Source organism: Macrotis lagotis, chromosome 6, assembly GCF_037893015.1.
Source record: "Macrotis lagotis isolate mMagLag1 chromosome 6, bilby.v1.9.chrom.fasta, whole genome shotgun sequence".
Taxonomy (NCBI): Eukaryota; Metazoa; Chordata; class Mammalia; order Peramelemorphia; family Peramelidae; genus Macrotis; species Macrotis lagotis.
In genome coordinates, this window is record NC_133663.1 from 206,440,175 (window position 1) to 206,458,381 (window position 18,207).

At 35.5% G+C, this 18,207-nt stretch overlaps 1 protein-coding gene across 5 annotated transcripts in view; it reads right to left on the minus strand.

The window, feature by feature from the left end:
- Window positions 1-9,242: 9,242 nt before the first annotated feature.
- The window catches only part of LOC141491990 (casein kinase II subunit alpha'-interacting protein-like), an 80,791-nt gene continuing 71,826 nt past the window's right edge, over window positions 9,243-18,207 (minus strand). For all 5 annotated transcript variants that reach the window (XM_074192678.1, XM_074192679.1, XM_074192677.1 and 2 more), the window contains 3 exons: window positions 17,081-17,147; window positions 12,155-12,212; window positions 9,243-10,641 (listed from right to left, as the gene is read on the minus strand). In XM_074192678.1, the coding sequence (XP_074048779.1) occupies window positions 9,264-10,641; window positions 12,155-12,212; window positions 17,081-17,147 (1,503 nt within the window). In that variant the 3' untranslated portion in view covers window positions 9,243-9,263. The remainder of the gene's footprint in view (window positions 10,642-12,154; window positions 12,213-17,080; window positions 17,148-18,207) is intronic.

Genomic DNA, 18,207 nt, shown 5'->3' on the forward strand with positions numbered 1-18,207 from the left:
TACTATATATATATATATATATATGTGTGTGTGTGTGTATATGTGTGTATATATATATGTAAACACAATGAAATGGGAAAATAAGATCTTTCATATAATTCATAGCTATTCTATTTTTAAAAATCCCTCTTTAAAGTAGCCAGAAAAGTCAAGAAGATGAATAGTTGTTATTAGTTTCCCAAGTGTCCCCCCACAATTATACAAATATATATTATGTATATATGTACATAAATATGTATATAGAGACTAGCATACAGAATAAAATCAGAATGTTAAACAAGAAAATACTTTAGATAAGTTACTAAATGTTAATTATAATTAAATATGTATTACCCTTTTATAAATAAGATTCAGGAAGTCAAAGAAAAATCAGAATGAATGAATGTCAATAAAAAATTTTAAACTGCAAATAATTTACTTTACAAAATAGTCTTTTACTTATCCTGTATTACTGGGGAAAACAGGCAAACAAACAAAATACCCAAGCAATTAAACATATGATCTTCAATTATTATTTCAAATATTAAAGTAGCAGTAATGTTTTTGTTTTCAAAATGTCTTTGAAGTATTAGAAAATGATACAGAAATTAGATATCATAAAGTGTATTATATATTGTCTGAGGATAACTAGTGGTCCCAGATTCACATAATCTCAGAATTAGAGAGATGCTCATATTCCATCTACTGAAATTTGCATCTGAAAAGAATCCCTCTCCATGACATTCCCAAAAAAGTGGTCTTCTAGCCTATTCTAGAGTATGCTATAGTAGATAGCATGCTGGCTTTATCCTTAAGAAGACCTGGATTCAAATCCCACCCTTTAACATTTGCTTAATGAGTGACTATGAAGATGTTCCCATTCTTCTCTATCACATACATCATTTTGCACAGTACAATAATATTTGATTACATTCACTTACCACAGTTTCTTTAGCCATTTTTTACCTATGTGAGAACTTCTTTTTATTGATAATCTTCTTTCCCGATTTGTTAATGTATGTACAGTAGGAGGTATAATTAATATCTGTACACACACACACACACACACACACACACACACACAAACACACACACCATTTTCCAAAACTTTGGGGGTCTAAAAACTGGGAACATTTGTCATTAATAGCCCCCCTTCCTCCACCAGCAGGGGGATTAGTTTGATTCAAGAAAGAAGTGAAATATGGTGGAGTACTAGCAGGAAAACTAGCAGAGCCGTTTATTCACAGTATCAGATGGTTCTTTATAGCAGAAAACCACAAAATTAGCAAACAAGATAAAACAATGACATATCTCAAACCTGTGCAGAATGTAACCTAGTAGGATGTAACTCAGGTCAAGAAGTTCGGGTACAGGGCTATCACACAAGTGAGATCATGGATGATGCAGTTGTGTTATCACGGCAGAGTTCCGTGGAGAGCCTTCAGTTCAAAGGTCATTTAAGCCTGGGTTTGTGGTCATAAACTGACCTTTCACTCAGACTCACCAGAGCAGCTCTCAACATTTCATAATGCTAGATTATTTTATGTGCATTTCTGCTTGATGTCTTTGCCCTCATTGTTTTGCATTTGTTACTGCTATATTAGGTTATATTTTGCCACATTCTGCCCAGAAATGGCTCAGAAAAGATTTTCATACAGTGCTGAATTCAAGTTCAAAGTGATCCAGTTTGTAAAAATGAAGGTGAATTTTGCTGCTGAATGGCAGTTTAGTTCTCCTCCAACAGAGAAAACAATCCAAGACTGGCTATGGAAAGAAGAAACTACCATGAAAGAAGAAAATCATGAGAGGCAAGTCAGCAAAATATACTGAGTTAGAGAGGGAATTGAAGATATGGATTGAAAAGCAAAGGGCAAGTGGAATTCCTGTGTCCACAAAGATGTTTCAGCAGGAGGCAAGAAGAATTGTGATGAAAAAGAAGTACTGATTTCAAAGGAGGACACAACTGATGCTTCTGGTTCATGAAACAGAACTGACTAAGCATATGTACATGTACCAGATTTGCCCAAAAGATGCCTGAAAAACTATAAGCAGAAGGTGCTTGAATTTCATGATGAATAAAATTTGAGTTTGATAACTTTATGTAATAAATTAAGGTGCGTCTTATACAAGGAGAAATATGGTTTGCACATATATGTGTGTGTGTGTGTGTGTGTGTGTGTGTGTGTGTGTGTGTGTGTGTGTATGAGTTTGTTCTAGAAGATTTGGAATAAACATACTTACCTAGTTATCTTGGAATGAACATGTTCCTGATTATTTGACAGGTTAAGATTTATAAAGGATTTAAAAGAAATTGAAATATTACAAAAAAAATACACTTATAAAGAAAAAGATACATAGAGAATATAAATGAAGGGTGACCGGGGAAAATTGTTATGATTCAAGTAAATTTTAAAAAGCAAAAGTTAAGGGGGCAGCTAAGTGGTGCAATGGATACAGCACCAGTCCTGGAGTCAGGAAGATCTGAGTTCAAATCTAGCCTCGGACACTTAATAATTACCTAGTTGTGTGACCTTGGGCAAGTCACTTAGCCCCCTTGCCTTGCAAAAAACAAACAAAAAAAGTAAAAGTTGTAATAATGCAAACAAAGCAAAAAAATAAAATAAAAAGTATAAATGGGGGAATTATAGAAATTATTGGAAAGGAAACATAAGCAACAAACCAATATCAGTATTAAAAGCATGTAACTGGGGCAGCTAGGTGGCACAGTGGATAGAGCACTACTGGCCCTGGAGTCAGGAGTACCTGGGTTCAAATCCGGTCTCAGACACTTAATAATTACCTAGCTGTGTGGCCTTGGGCAAGACACTTAACCCTGTTTGCCTTGCAAAAAAAAAAACCTATAAAAAAAGAAAAAGAAAAAAGGAATAAGATGCACAAGGGTACCAAAAGAAAAAGTATATAATAGTTCAAATGACTTTAGCAAATTCAGAAAGGAAATGTTAACTAAAAGAGAATACATAGACATAATAGTCCCATTTCAATAACTCTCCCTCAATTTTGAGTAACTCTAACAAAAAGATTAAAAAAAAGAGAGAATATAGAACCAAACAGGTATGGAAACTAGAACTAAATGACATAACATTTTCTAAATGGAATTGTAAAGAATGTGTGGGATAAAAATCCACTTAAAAAAATGGAGACTCCTCTGAGCAAATAAAGTTTATTTTGGCTTTTCTCCAGAAAAGAGCACACTTCAAGTCTCACAAAGGTAGTGAAGATCAAGGAGCTGCCTCCAATTGACAGTCAAGCAAGATTATATGGCCTAATGTGATCCCCTCCTCCTTCTTATCATCCCTCTCTGTGGACTCATTGGTTAATCTTCAGAGTTGTGCATTCTACTTGTGAAATTCTACCCCAGCAACAAACAAAAAGAATGAAAGGTTTTCATAAAATATTACCTCACCATCCAGATGGTGAGAATAACCTTCTGGATTATAAATATCTTATTGAAATAGTCTACTTATCATCAAACACGAGGAATCCTATGAGCTCTGTTGGAATGCAAGGTTTCTCTCATAGGAGCAGTCTACTGTTCTCCCAGTTAAAGATAGTTTTATCATCAAATAGGTGACTAACTAAAAATACAATATCTCTCTGAAAACAGTCCACCATTCCACCCCCCCCAACAGAATGGGGAGGGTGCTTGGCTTGGAATGCAAGGTCTCTCTCCCTCTTTCTTCTAAGAATAGTCTAAGAGTTATTAGTCTGTCTTTATTTGTACCCTGAGAGTACTTCACTAGGAATATTAGCTCTTTTTAAAATTGTTTTTAAAGATTTTATTTTGAGTTTTACAATTTCCCCCCATCTTACTTCCCTCCCCCACCCCCCACAGAAGACAGTTTGTCAGTCTTTACATTGTTTCCAAATTGATCACAAATTGAATGTGATGAGAGAGAAATCATATCCTTAAGGAAGAAACATAAAGTATAAGAGATAGCAAGCTCAGACAATAAGATATCAGTGTTTTTTTTTCCTAAATTAAAGTTAATAGTCCTTGGTCTTTGTTCAAACTTCACAGTTCTTTCTCTGGATACAGATGGTATTCTCCATTTCAGACAGTCCCAAATTGCCCTAATTGTTTCACTGATGGAATGAGCAACTCCATCAAGGTTGTTCATCATCCCCATGTTGCTGTTAGGGTGTACAGTGTTTTTCTGGTTCTGCTCATCTCACTCAACATCAGTTCAAGCAAATCCCTCCAGGCTTCCCTGAATTCCCATCCCTCCTGGTTTCTAATAGAACAATAGTGAGGAATATTAACTCTTAAGAGGGAATATCCCACTCAAGAATATATGTATTTCTCAGTGCTGCATGGATCTTTAAAAGAAATGATCCTTAGGGATATTGTAAACATATCTTTAAAGGCAGAAATAGTAAATATGTGTTTTACCCCAAATGCATACTGAATTAAAATCATCAATTGGAAAAGAGAAGGGGAAGGGGATAAGCATTTATATGACACCTAAATGGAAACTCGACAACAAAATCTTAAATAGTGAATGAATAAAAGAACAAATCATGAAAACAGTTTTATATAAAAAATTAATAATGAAACATTATAACAAAATTTCTGGGATACAGCTAAAGAAAAAAATGTCAGAGAAAAAATCATATCCCAACAAATACACATTAGCAAAGCAAAAAATGATTAACGAACTGAATATATCTTTATATAATTAGAATGTCAACAAATATGTAAATTTAAAATAAGCATAAAGGAAGAGACATTAAACATTAGAAGAATGGATAAATCAAAAGCCAAAAGACTGGGGCGGCTAGGTGGCACAGTGGATAGAGCACAAGCCCTGGAATCAATAGGACCTGAGTTCAAATTTGATCTCAGACACTTAATAATTGCTTAGTTTTGTGCCCTTGGGCAAGACACAACTCCATTGCCTTAACATATTTTTTAAAAAATGGATATTTTTATGGTCCTTGTGTTTGGTTCATTTTTTTTCTGATTGCTATGGATTTTTTCTCTTGGATTTCTGACCTTCAAGCTAGACTATCAACTTTTCTTCTATTAGACTTTGTTAAGAGGCTATTAAATAAGAAATTATGTATACAATATTTTAGAGACCTTTGTGAACTCTGAATGTAAAATCAATGAAATTAAAGCACACTACTTAAAAGGATTCTAAGTGTAACTGATTTTAAGTAATTTTTTAGGTTTGTTGTTGAATTTGAAAGCATCTAATTGTCTTCTATTTAATTCTTCAAACAGCTCTTTTAGTGGGAATTTGTGCCATTTAGGTTTTTCTCTTGGTGTTGTAGTGAGCCTTTTTTGGTCTCCACCTGAATTACCTTCTAGGATATAAATTAATATATTCATATTAATGATAGGAATTTTAGCTTTCTCTAGATCTTCTATCACAGAAATGGAACCCTCTTTCACAGAGCCTAATGTCAAGAAAAAGTATATTGAACAGTGCTGCTGAACCTTTGATATTTTGAGCACTGTGTTATGACTACTAGTTGCTAACACTCAGCTACTTCTAAGGCCTCTGAGCTATGAGCATTTTACCAGCTTCATCAGAATCCTCTATTCTTATGACCTCTATATGCTTCAGGATTCAGGTTTCCCTGAACAATTCTCTGAACAATCATTGTTCCACACTGGAAGGCTTTTACATGTGTTGGTTGAGCTTTTCTGGTGGACCTCTTACCCTATTGTCTCAAGTTCCTCAAATGTAAATTGGGAATAATAGTACTAACCAAAGGTTTTTGCAGGGATCAAATAAAATATTTATGAAGTTCTTCAGACTGACTGGCGCCTAGTAGGCATTTGATAATTATTTGGACTTCTGGTTTTTGTGTAATTCTGTGATAATTACTTTTTTGGACAACTGATCGTTATTTGAGATGGTTTTAAATGAGGTAAGTGTGTAAGGGGCAGGTTGCTGGCCATCTTAAGTCTTTGCTATGCCTCAAATAAATGTGAGTAGAATAAGCTTCAGAAGCTAATCTACTATGTCAGGACACAAATGATCTGACATCTTTCTCCTAAAATTCTTTGATGACTAAAGAATTAGAAGCTGGTCAGTACTCCCTTGGATATGTATAGATGTGATAGATGTGCTAGCCTGTTTCATTAAATGCTTTTTGCTTTGATTTCATGTATAATGTGGCATGGTATGTATTGACAAAGGATCAGTTGTGGATCTGAAAAAATTCAGCATTCAACCCCAATAGTAATATGAACTTTAGTGGATAGTAGTGGAACTTCTACTCTTGAGAAACATCTCACAATTGCAGGAAGTTACTTAAATAGGAAGGTCAGTTACTACTTCTGTTAAGATTTAATTTGGCTGATTCATCTGTGCTTTTTAGTAGTTTATATTCATAAAAGGATTTATCCTGCAAAGCATGGAAGGACCACCTTTGCATTTACTCTACTTTCCTTTCAATTTTGTATGTGCACTTTTTATTCTCTATCCAGGTCCAATGACTGGAATTGGAGGAGTGTGTTTTTTTGCCTACAGGCCACTATGTGTGTTTGTGTGTATGATAGCTTGGTCCTATGTGACAAAAGTGTACTTGGAAAAACAATCAATGAAGTCATTTAGAAACAGGCCCAACTATATTTGTAATACAGTCTATGTTCTGATTCTGACTTCTCACCTTAAAATCATGCTTATCTTTGACCTAAAATTTCTATAAACATGCATTATAGGTTTTTTCCTGTAGATAGTTCGGGAATTACAAGTTAGTATCACCAGAGTAATGTCTCAGCTTATTCATTCAATATGTCAAGCTATAGGATAAGTTATAGGTTATCCTGTAACCTGGGTCCACGTAGGCCCACTGGAATGTCAATGCCTTTCTTTAAAAGTGAGTGTTTTGATCAGAATTCTTTGGCATACTTGTGAAAAATGATTTTAGGAGGCACCTAGGTGGCACAGTGAGAATAAGGCACAGGTCCTGGAATCAGGAGGACCTGAGTTCAAATATGACCTCAGACATTTAATTGCCTAGCTGTATGACCTTGGGAAAATCAATTAACCCCATTGTCTAATATAAATAAAATTTTTTAAAAGAAAATAAAATTTTGAGTGCAAAGGAAAAATGAATATAATTGAAATAAGTTCATGGACCCCATGTTAAGATCATCTGCTCTAAAGGATTGTAGGAATAGTTTTCTTTCCCCAATGTTCTGAACTTCCAAAATACAATCTCATACATATTACAGACTTTTAAGGAGAGTTCTGATAATAGTGAAAATGAGGGGTTTCCTTAGAAATCCTTTGGTGGATATAAGGGTAGCTCCTTCCTATAAAGATGTGGGTTGTATCATTTGTGGCACTGGAAATTCTCAGTTCCTGAGAAGGGTTTGGTTCTTGGCCATTTGGGGGTATTCCTTTCACAACAGGAATAAATGATAGCCAGTGCTAAGATAGTAACACTCATAATTAACTTATTTTGTACTGAGAAAAGGCAATACTGATGGGAATCCCTTTGGAAAACCTGAGAATTTAAAGCAATGATAAAACTGAAGACTTGGAAGTCTTGGTTGAGTTGAAACCAAGTCATATAGAGGTCATAAGAATAGAGGCTATCTGAAGAGCAGGGAAAAGGGGTAAATTTGGGATTAGAAAAAAAAATGAGGTATTGGGGCAGCAGGAAAGTAAGAAATCCATACAATTAGGGACCAGAATTTGATAGTCCTTGGGGGAGTAGCAATTCTGAGCTCAATGTAGGTTATACTTAAAAATAGTTAATATCTTTTTCATTCAGTCAGGACTTCCAATTCAAATTTATGTCCCATGTGAGAAAGAAAAATGATTCAAGAACTGGCAGTCTATTACTCCTGGCAAAACCATGAACATGTAGGTTGGACAGTATCACTGGATTGGACATTAGTGCTAAATAGTCCTTTCAGAGAAGAGTTTAAAACAAAAAGCACATCAGGAAGAGAATGCTGGATATGGAAGCACTAAAGTGTGTGGGTATAGGCTTTATTTGTCCAGAACTGACACTAAGAAAAATGATACTTATTAGAGAAATGCAAATTAAAGCTTCTCTTAGATATAACCTCACACCTCTCAGATTGGCCAATATGACCAGAAAGGATAATGATCATTTTTGGAAGGGTTGTGGGAAATCTGGGACACTAGTACATTGTTGGTGGAGCTGTGAACTCATCTAACCTTTCTGGAGAACAATTTGGAACTAAGCCCAAAGGGCAATAAAAATGTGCATTGCCTTTGATCCAGTAATACCACTACTGGGTCTATACCCTGAAGAGATGATGAAAAAGGGTAAAAACATCACTTATACAAAAATATTCATAGCAGCCCTTTTTGTGGTAGCAAAGAATTGGAAATCAAGTAAATGTCCTTCAATTGTGGAATGGCTTAGCAAACTGTGGTATATGTATGTCATAGAATACTATTGTTATATTAGAAACCAGGAGGGAATGGGAATTCAGGGAAGCCTAGAGGGATTTGCATGAACTGATGCTGAGTGAGATGAGCAGAACCAGAAAAACACTGTACACCCTAACAGCAACATGGGGGCGATGATCAACCTTGATGGACTTGCTCATTCCATTAGTGCAATAATCATGGACAATTTGGGGCTGTCTGCAATGGAGAATACCATCTGTATCCAGAGAAATAACTGTGGAGTTTGAACAAAGTCCAAGGACTATTACCTTTAATTTAGGGGAAAAAACTTGATATCTTATTGTCTGATTTTGCTCTTATATTTTATGTTTCTTCCTTAAGGATATGATTTCTCCTTCATCACATTCAATTTGGATCAATGTATACCATGGAAACAATGTAGAGATTGGTAGATTGCCAACTATGGAGGGGTAGGGGGGAGGGAAGTAAGATTAGGGGGAAAATTGTAAAACTTAAAATAAATAAAATCTTAAAAAAATAATGAGTTTACAGATTTCATTAAGTGTCATATGAAGCAAAAACATTTAAAAATACATTCACATATAAAATATGTATATTCTTTGTATTACAGAAAAGACAAAGAAGGTAATCCTTGGTTTCATTCATTCTGAATTGAATTTATCTGACTATAAACTAGAAGATGAGGGAACTGAAGGGAAGGGAGAATATAGAGATTATTCTTCCTGTTTATTAGCAAAGTCACTAATAACTCAACCACTTATAATCCCCCTTCTCCCAAGGAAAGAACTAAGATCAATGTCTTCCAGCCTAAATATGAATAAAAAAGAAATGAATTGAAAACTGCCACATTTCAGAGATACACAAGGAGGGTAAAAATATTTTTAAGGAGAAAAGATGTTAATTTAATTTGAAAATGTTATTTTGAATTTTTTCCAGGACTGCTTTGAGAAATGTCCCAGATCCTGTTGGTGTTTTTTCTCTAAGCAGTTTTTTGGTGGTGCTGTTTGCAGGTATATTTCCTCCTGAGGGCTGGTGTCTTTCAAAAATTCTTCTTGCCCTTGCTTGGTAATCTTTGCTGTAGATGAAATCAAGCCAATAGACTCCTGGAGGCAGTCGGTGGTAAATAATTGATTCAAGGGATGCACAGTCTGAGAAAGAAGATGATGGAGAAAAGGGGGAAGAGGAGGAAGAAGAAGATGACGAATGTGGATATTGAGGCAGAGGCCCAGTCATTGCTTTTATATAAAGCAGCCATTTAACACCCTGAAACTGGTGGTTGATTCTCTGGGGTTGAATGGCAGGAGTCATAGATTGTATTGCAAAGATAGGAGCCTGTAATGTAGCAGTAGCAGCCTCAGTGAGCATAAGAGATTCTGAATTCCTCTCTCCCTTAGATGTGATCAAAGTGTCATATTCTTCAGGAGCCTGAGGGCACTGTTCTTCATAGCTAGGACATGGAAGGCAAGAAATGGATCTTGGTTTTGGTTGTGGAATTTGGAGAACTAATCTCACGCCCATTTCCCCCTCAGAACCAGGCAAAGGTGTAGGTATGGCTACTAATTTGGCTCCATTGGGGTCTTTTCTTCCCTTAACGTGGGAGCAGCCATATCGGATCCATGAGGCACAAACTAAACAGACTGTATAAGTTGATGATAAACGTGGGCCAGGTTGAGGATTAGGACGCCCTCTCATCCACCTCAAGAGAATCTGTTTTCGAATGTCCCTGTGAATTCTGCTCTGGGGGATAGAACTGACTATGTTCTTAACAATTTCATTGGGGATAATCACACCATCTACTATGCATGGTTTAAGGTAAAACAAACTCCATGAAGCCTCTCTATTAGACGTAGACTTAGACTGTTTGGGGTTTTGCAGAATCTTAACCTGGTGCTTGGATTTCAGTGGAGCCATGGCCCAGTGTTTAAGGTATGATGTTGACCTAGCTTGATGACAGAGGCAGAGTGTTGGGGTGGATATGAATTGGGGTTCTTTAGTGCAAGGTAAATGTGCAATCTGGCAGGTATGACTCGATGATTTTACTTGAAGTCTTTTTTGAAAGCGCTTGACTTGGGAATATGATGCTCTAATACCTCTTAGATTTCCTAGCAAGACTTGGAAATCCAAAGTTCCTTTTAAGTATCTCTTTTGCCAGACTTTTTTATTTCCACCTAGTAATTGTCCTCCTAACATTGGATAATAGCAGGAATAAGGTGATAGATGGTAACTTAACTCTGTTCCCCTGGTTTTGTTGGTCAAATTGTCAATAAGCTTCTTCCTGAAATAGCAAAGAGGGAAAACATTAAAAAGTCAGAGACTGATAGCTGAAACAAAAGGAAATAAGACATAATTCAACAGTCTATCAGTTGAACTAGGAAGTGGTCTATTTTAGAAACTAATCCAAAAATTCAGATGAAAAACATTGTTATAATTATATCCCATGCGGGGTCCAGCCTCTGCAGGGTCCTTGGAACCTGACAGGAGGGATAGAGTCGGCAAAATAAGTTGAGTCAACAAGTGGGTAAAGGCAGGAGCAGGTTGCTGTCAGCTGCTTAGATTTATTTTTATAGCCTCAGAATCATATCAAACAAGCAAACTAAAATCATTTCCTTGGTTACAAAAGTGTACAATTTTCATCATTAATCATATAGTTCATATGGTTACAAGTTTGATCATGTAGTGGTTACAAGTGTGATTATCAATCATGTAGTTAATTTTCTTGTCCCTTCTCAGATTGTGATGACCTCAACCTGCCTGTTGCCTAGTTTGTTGCTGCATAGTAAAGTTATTAATTAAACAGAACTTTCCTTATAATAATCTTTGATATAATTTGTTTAATGGAATGCTTTTATGCTTTTGTGCTACATATGTAATGTTTTTCGATATGCTCCCTTGACAACCTATAGTGAGGGTAGTTATGTTTGTCCACCAGTCCATTGACTCCTTCAATAACCAATTTTCCTTTCAGCCCTTGTTGGTAGACGCTACGGTTTCCTATGACTTTTTATTCTTTCCCAATAAACTAAGGCTGTTAGAGTTCACATATTGGTCACTTATACTAACTATTCTCTCACTATCTTTATCATATATTCCTGTGTATGATAAAGGGGGCAAAACTGTTAATTTTCCTAGAATTCTGTCTGACCCATCTCATATCTGTTTTCCCTGTATATATTCTGATGTCTCCCTGGAACTCCCAGTGCTGTATCTTCCAAAGATTTCATAATGTTGAAGCCTTTTGTATGTCTCAGGGAGAGGCCATCCTGTTAAATTTGGACCGAGTTCACAATCTGTTTTATTCAAGGAATTTCTCTGAAATCCTTCCTTTATAGTCATTCCACTATTAGGATGAGTAAGTTTTGCAATCAATAATAGACCTATAAATATGGGTATACATGGAATCCATATATATATATAATATATATATATATATATATATATATATATATATATATATATATATATATTGAAGCAGGAAATGTTCCATCAGGCAGTGTGACTGCCTTGAGTCTTCTTGACGTGACTGTGTCAAACAGCTTAGAGACCCTGGCTCCCAACAATCCTAAAGAGAGAAAATATCATTCTAGGAAGTCATGAGAAAACATTCACTTTGAAGGAAGGATATCATTCCTTAGCACCCAAGGCAACAATAAAAGCCTAAGGGGTCATGCTTCATGTATATGCTTTCTCAGTTCATTAACCATATTGGTTTCTATGATCCATTAACTATACTGGTCCCTGCAAAAACTGGGACTCGGAGAAATAGTAAGGCAAAGGAATTTTTACTTTACCTTTCTATCCTTTGATTTAAGGATTGCAGCCTCCAGGTTTTCTCAGCAAGAAAGGGTCCTGAAAGAGACAGTGTAATGTGAACTGGAGAGAATTTATTGACCTCTACAAAGATCAAAGAAACATAAGCAACATATATAGGGAACACACCTATGGAAAAGTAAGAAATGAAACAGAAGGAATTTGAAAAAGTCTATGACAGAAAATATTGTTCAGATAGAGAACTACCATTTTCAGCTATCTGCTGGACATCTCCAAGTGATATCCTATATTCATCTTAAACTCAAGTCCACAATAAAAATTCACTTTCTTTCTTCCATATAAAGTAAGATTAGTTCTGACTCAAACCAGTATAGTACCTGAATTTTGAAACTAGAATTAAATGACAGACTCATAGAATATTCCATAGTTAAGAAAAGAACATTTTATTTAGCCCTAGCAAGGGCTAAATACAACACTGATTCAGCTAAAGCATAACTTCCCCCTGTACCAATGTTGCTCATATTGGCTTGCTGACTGAAAACCTGAGAAGAGAGGCAGGTAATTACTTGTGCCTTGACTTTTTGACACAGGAAACTGCATTTTTTTGAATCTTTAATTTCCTGATTTAACTAAATATTGGATTGAGTATGGTTTCAATAAATTATAAGGATATATATATTTATATATGCCTATCCTTCAAGGGGTAAGACCTTGAGGATATTGTTGCTACCACTCTCAAAAATTTACCCCTTTTTTTCCTAACTCTCAAATTTCTTCCATATACACAACCCTCGAAAACCTAGTTCTTAGTTCTTAATCTCAAAGTCATGATTCAACTCTTAAATTAACTCATCCTCCATATCCTCATTTAGTAACTCTTGTTAAAATTACTTAACATCTTTGACATGCATCCTTTTCTTCTTTTCTCAATGTGAGACTGCTTTAGTTCAAGTATTTGCAGTCTCTTACTGGACTTCTCTAACCTTCTAAAGGGTCCTCTTCCACCTCCATTCTATTCTGCTCTAATCTTTCATTCATAGAGTTGCCAACATTTCTAAAGCAAAAGTCTGATCAGGGCACTTTCTTACCAAAGAAGCTCTAGGATAACATTTCTAAACTAAACCCTTGACAATTTAAAGTCCTTCAAATGGCTCAGCCTACCTTTTCTTCCTATTGAATAATCTGAATAATCTTCTTTATGCACTATTTTTTCTAGCCCAAGTGGTCAGTCTATTGGTGGCTCCTTGTACATATACTCCATCTCACACCTACCAGCTTTTGCACAAGTTGCCCTCTAACATTCCCAGAACACTTCCCCTCATTGTGAACTCTTCATATAATTCCCATTTTCTTTCAAGATTAAGTTAGGGTAACTCTTTCCAATAAAATAACTTTCCTTTCCTGATCCCCTTCAGATAAACTTCTTCCACTCTCCAGAAATCACTTTATTTTTTATCTGTATGTGCTTTTCCTCAGAACTATAGTCATTGTCTTTCATGCTCAAAGGATTATTCTGCTTCTGGATTGCTTCTTCTGAGCTCTGTATGAGAACTTTCCTTGTGTGAGTTTTTCATCAATTAAGTTTTTAGGCAAAAATATGTTTCTCATTCAAACCATGTGGCCAACCCATCAGAGTTGTATTCTCTGCCTTAAGAGTTTGAATGCTTTGCATTTTATCTCAAGAAAAAACTTCAGTGTACACTTATCTTGGCAATGATTGGTTCAGCACTGTGCTGTACAATGCCTTCATTCTTTTCACAACCTGTGTTTTCTTGTCCTTACAATAACATCTTTCAATACCAACATTTGTTACAAAGGTGCATCTGAGAAGTTTTATTGTGTTTAGGTAAGCAAATGTTGATGATGTCACGAGATGCACAAGTCCTCAATATAAAGTGAACCATGGCTGTTGCTGCTTCTTTCTCCATTCCTCCCAAGAGACTCTGACATGTCTGATAGTCTGAGTCTACTCTGGCATTAAAGTCACCCAGAATTACAAACTTGTCTCTTTTTTCAGCACATTGATGATGGTTTTCCCAGTCTTCCTGAAAATTTTTTTTGGGGACAGTTAGGTGGCACAATGGATAGAGGACCAGCCAGTCAGGAGGACCTGAGTTCAAATTCAGTCTCAGACAAACTATACTTACTAGCTATGTGACTAGAAAGTCACTTAACCCTACTGCCTCACAAAAACCAAAAAGAAAATTTTCTTTTTCCTTTGACCTCATCAGGGTTCATCATAGTGGGAGCACAGACACAGATGATGGTGGGCATGGCACTTTCCTGCAAGGGCCTATCACATTATGAAAAGTCATTCATTCCTCTTAGGAAGCATACAAGCTTATTGACTAAATTAAATATGATCCATGAAATCTCTACTAGCTTCACAATGCTCCCTATCATTGCAGTTACTCCAGAAAAAAAATGGTATCCAACTTTTTTGTGAATTGGCCATTTGCCTAAGTTTTATTCACGTCTGCTATTTGGATGAGATAGCTGCTGAGTTCTCATGCAAAAATTGTTCTTCACCTTTCGAGTCTACTGAATTTCATATTGTCCATAAGCATATTCACCTTCCTTGTACCAATGGTGAGTAGAATCATCTTCACAAAACTTTTTGTACGTTTTTTTTTTTGGTTTGATCACAGGTTAGAATCCCCATCTACCACAGTTAGGTTAGATGAAACAATTTTTGAGCACCTTTTCTAGTTCCTTCCCTAATACTAGGAGATAAATAGTACCAACTGGATTTTCAAGACAGATTTCAGAAAAATCTGAAAAGACTTTCATGAATTGATTTGAAGTGAAAAGAACTAGAAGAACATTGCAACAGCAACAATATACAATGATCTGCTATGAATAACTTAGTTCTTCTCAGAAATATGATTCAAGACAATGACAAAGAACTCAATGATGGAAAATGCGATCCATAGCCAGAGAAATAATTGATGTAGTATGAATGCAGATCAATGCATATGTTTTCACACTTTTTTGGTTTTTTTCTTTTGATCTGTTTTCTTCTCTCACAACATGACTAATATGGAAATATGTTCACATGATTGTACATATCAAATTGTTTACCATTTTAGGGGAGAGAGGGAAAAAAATTGGAACTCAATGTTTTTTTTTTAAATTGAATGTTAGAAATTAGAAAATTAGAAAATTAGAAAATTAACCTAACTGTGGTAGATGGGGATTCTAACCTGTGATCAAACCAAAAAAAAAAAAAAACGTACAAAAAGTTTTGTGAAGATGATTCTACTCACCATTGGTACAAGGAAGGTGAATATGCTTATGGACAATATGAAATTCAGTAGACTCGAAAATTAGAAAAAATAAAATATTATTTTCACTTTCTCTTTATTAATTTTTTCCAACCACAAAGAATATTCAACATTTATTTTTTAGAAAGATTTTGAGTACCACATTTTTCTCCATTCACTTTCTTATCCTCTTCTCAGCAAACAATCCGATAAAGGTTATACATGAACACACATGTTAAACATATTTCCATATTAGTTATGTTGTGGAAGAATCAGGGAAGAAAAAAACAAGAGGGAAAAAATATAAAATGTAACTATTAAAAATATTGCAAATAGTATACATTCAGAATCCAGTTCTTTCTATAAATGTAAAATGGTATTTTCAATTCTCAAGTCCTTCAGAATTATCTTTGAATACTGTTCTGTTAAGAGCTGAATCTATCATATGCTAGCTATAAAAAAAAATTGTTTCCCAGTTTTCTGCTTTCCTTCTAATCTTGGTTGCATTGCTTTTATTTGTACAAAAACTTTTTAGTTTATGTAATCAAAATTATCCATTTTGCATTTTATAAAGTTCTCCCTTTTATTTGTTCATAAACTCCTCCCCTTTTTCATGGAGTTGAACATCCATTCCTTGTTCTCCTAATTGGTTTATATTACCTTTTATGTCTAAATCATGTATCCATTTCAACCTTATAATTTATGTCTAAATCATGTGTCCATTTCAACCTTATCTTGGTATATAAGGAAAAGATATATAGATATATAGATATAGATATATTGGACTAGTTTCTGCTATATTATTTTCCAATTTTTCCAGCAATTTTTGTAAAATACTATTTTTTTTAAAGTTGCTCAGATACCTAAGGGGCTGCCAAATCCTACAGCTGCTCCAATCTAGTGAGAAGACAACTATGTGCAGGGTTATGATTATAGTTATCAGTATATTCACACCTGCTACTTCAACCCTTGCTCTTTGCCACAGGACTTCAAAGCAGGTGAAATTGGTAAAATGATATGAGCCATAGTTTCTACCAAAAGTTTCTTCCAAAGTTATCACATTTCAGTGGCAAGACAAAAGTCAAGATGACTGGCAATGGACTGGTTTGCAGTGAATGACCTTGAGGTCTTTGATACATGAGTAGCTCTAAGCAGTCTACAACCCCTGCTTCCTATATCTTTACAGCCATTAGAACAATTTGTTTTCATTTATCCATCCACCAAGGGAAGTCTTCACGTGCTTGGAATAGATCTCCCCTCTTCCCCAATGCACAAACAGATTTGAAGCCCCTTCAGGTTATCCTAAGTCTGGTTTAGGCTGTCTGCTGGGATGTGACTGCTGTGCATGTTACAGTTTCTTGAATTCACAGGTGAGAGTTAGTTGAAAAATTGACACCAAAGGTAGTGAACAACCATGAAAAGAGTTCAGCATACCCTCACACTGGAGGCACTGGTCCCCCTGAATTCCTCATATACCCCAGAAGAACATAAGTTCCTTGAAGTAGGGACAGCTTTCATTTAGTCTTTATATCTCTGGTACCTAGTATAAAAGGAATGCTTAATAAACTTTTGCTAAATTAAATTAGTTATGGGGGAAACATGATTGAGTCATTTTTTTTAGTAGCCAGGAAACATAAGAAAAGATGAGAGAAGCATTTGAGGCTGAAAAACCTGAGTTCTCACCATCAGGCAGTTTTCTCCATCTTCTTCGCTTCAATCTCCTAGAGATGTTTTCTTCAGGAAACAAGACCTATTAAAATAAAGATACAAAGAATGTCCAGAGGTCACTTTAAGGACTGATTTAATGCTCTGAGGAGCATTTTTGAATATCCCTATGATTTATATCAGGGAGATCTCTAATACCTTAATGTTGTTTTAGAATTATTTTGTTTAACTAAAGCCCACAATTAGCTAATACTTGCAAAATGTGAGGTGAGTACTGAGTTTCATATCACAGAGGGCCTGATTTCAACTCTTGCCCCTTGGGGCAAATCACTTGAATCTTTCTGGAGCAGTTTTGTCTGTAAAATGAAGAGGTTGACTTCTTGCTCTAATCTAAAATATTAGGACCTTAGCACAATTCTCACATCCTTTATTCTTTATGTATAAATTGTCTTAGCTTAGATTATCTCTAATATTCAATGATTCCAGGGCCTACAGATTACAAACAATTTGTTTTTCTTTCTTTTCTTTGTTCAGAGGAAGAAAAAAAACAAGGAATTAAAAGGTATATTGTTTGGGAAGAGATATAGAATAAAAATACAATAAAAATCATTTCTTAAATCCTTACTATGTCCCAGTAACTGTACTAATTACTACATACAAAGAAAAGTAAAAATAATCCCAGCTCTCAATGACTTCAAAATTCTAGCAAGATAGTCATATAAATAATTAGGTACAGACCTAGGTGCATGAGGTATAACAGGAAGTAATCTCAGAAGACACTGAAAGTTATGGGAAGGGGGCAATTAGGTGGTAGAGTAGATTGAACACTGGCCCAGAAGTCAGGAGGACCTGGGTTCAAATCTGACCTCCGACAATGATTACCTAGCTGTGTGACCTTGGGCAAGTCACTTAACCCCATTGTCTTACAAAAGCCAAAAAAAGAAAAAAATAGAAGTTATGGGGACTGGGAAAGACCTCTTTGGAGATTTGAGCTGAATCCTGAAGAAAGCCTGGGCAATTAAGAGGTTGAATTGAGGAAGGAAAGCATCCCACTCAATGGGGACAAGGGGGAGGAGACATTCTGTTTGGGTCTTGAGGGTAGAACTAGAAGCAATGGCTAGAATTGTTGAGGCAGAATTCAGGTC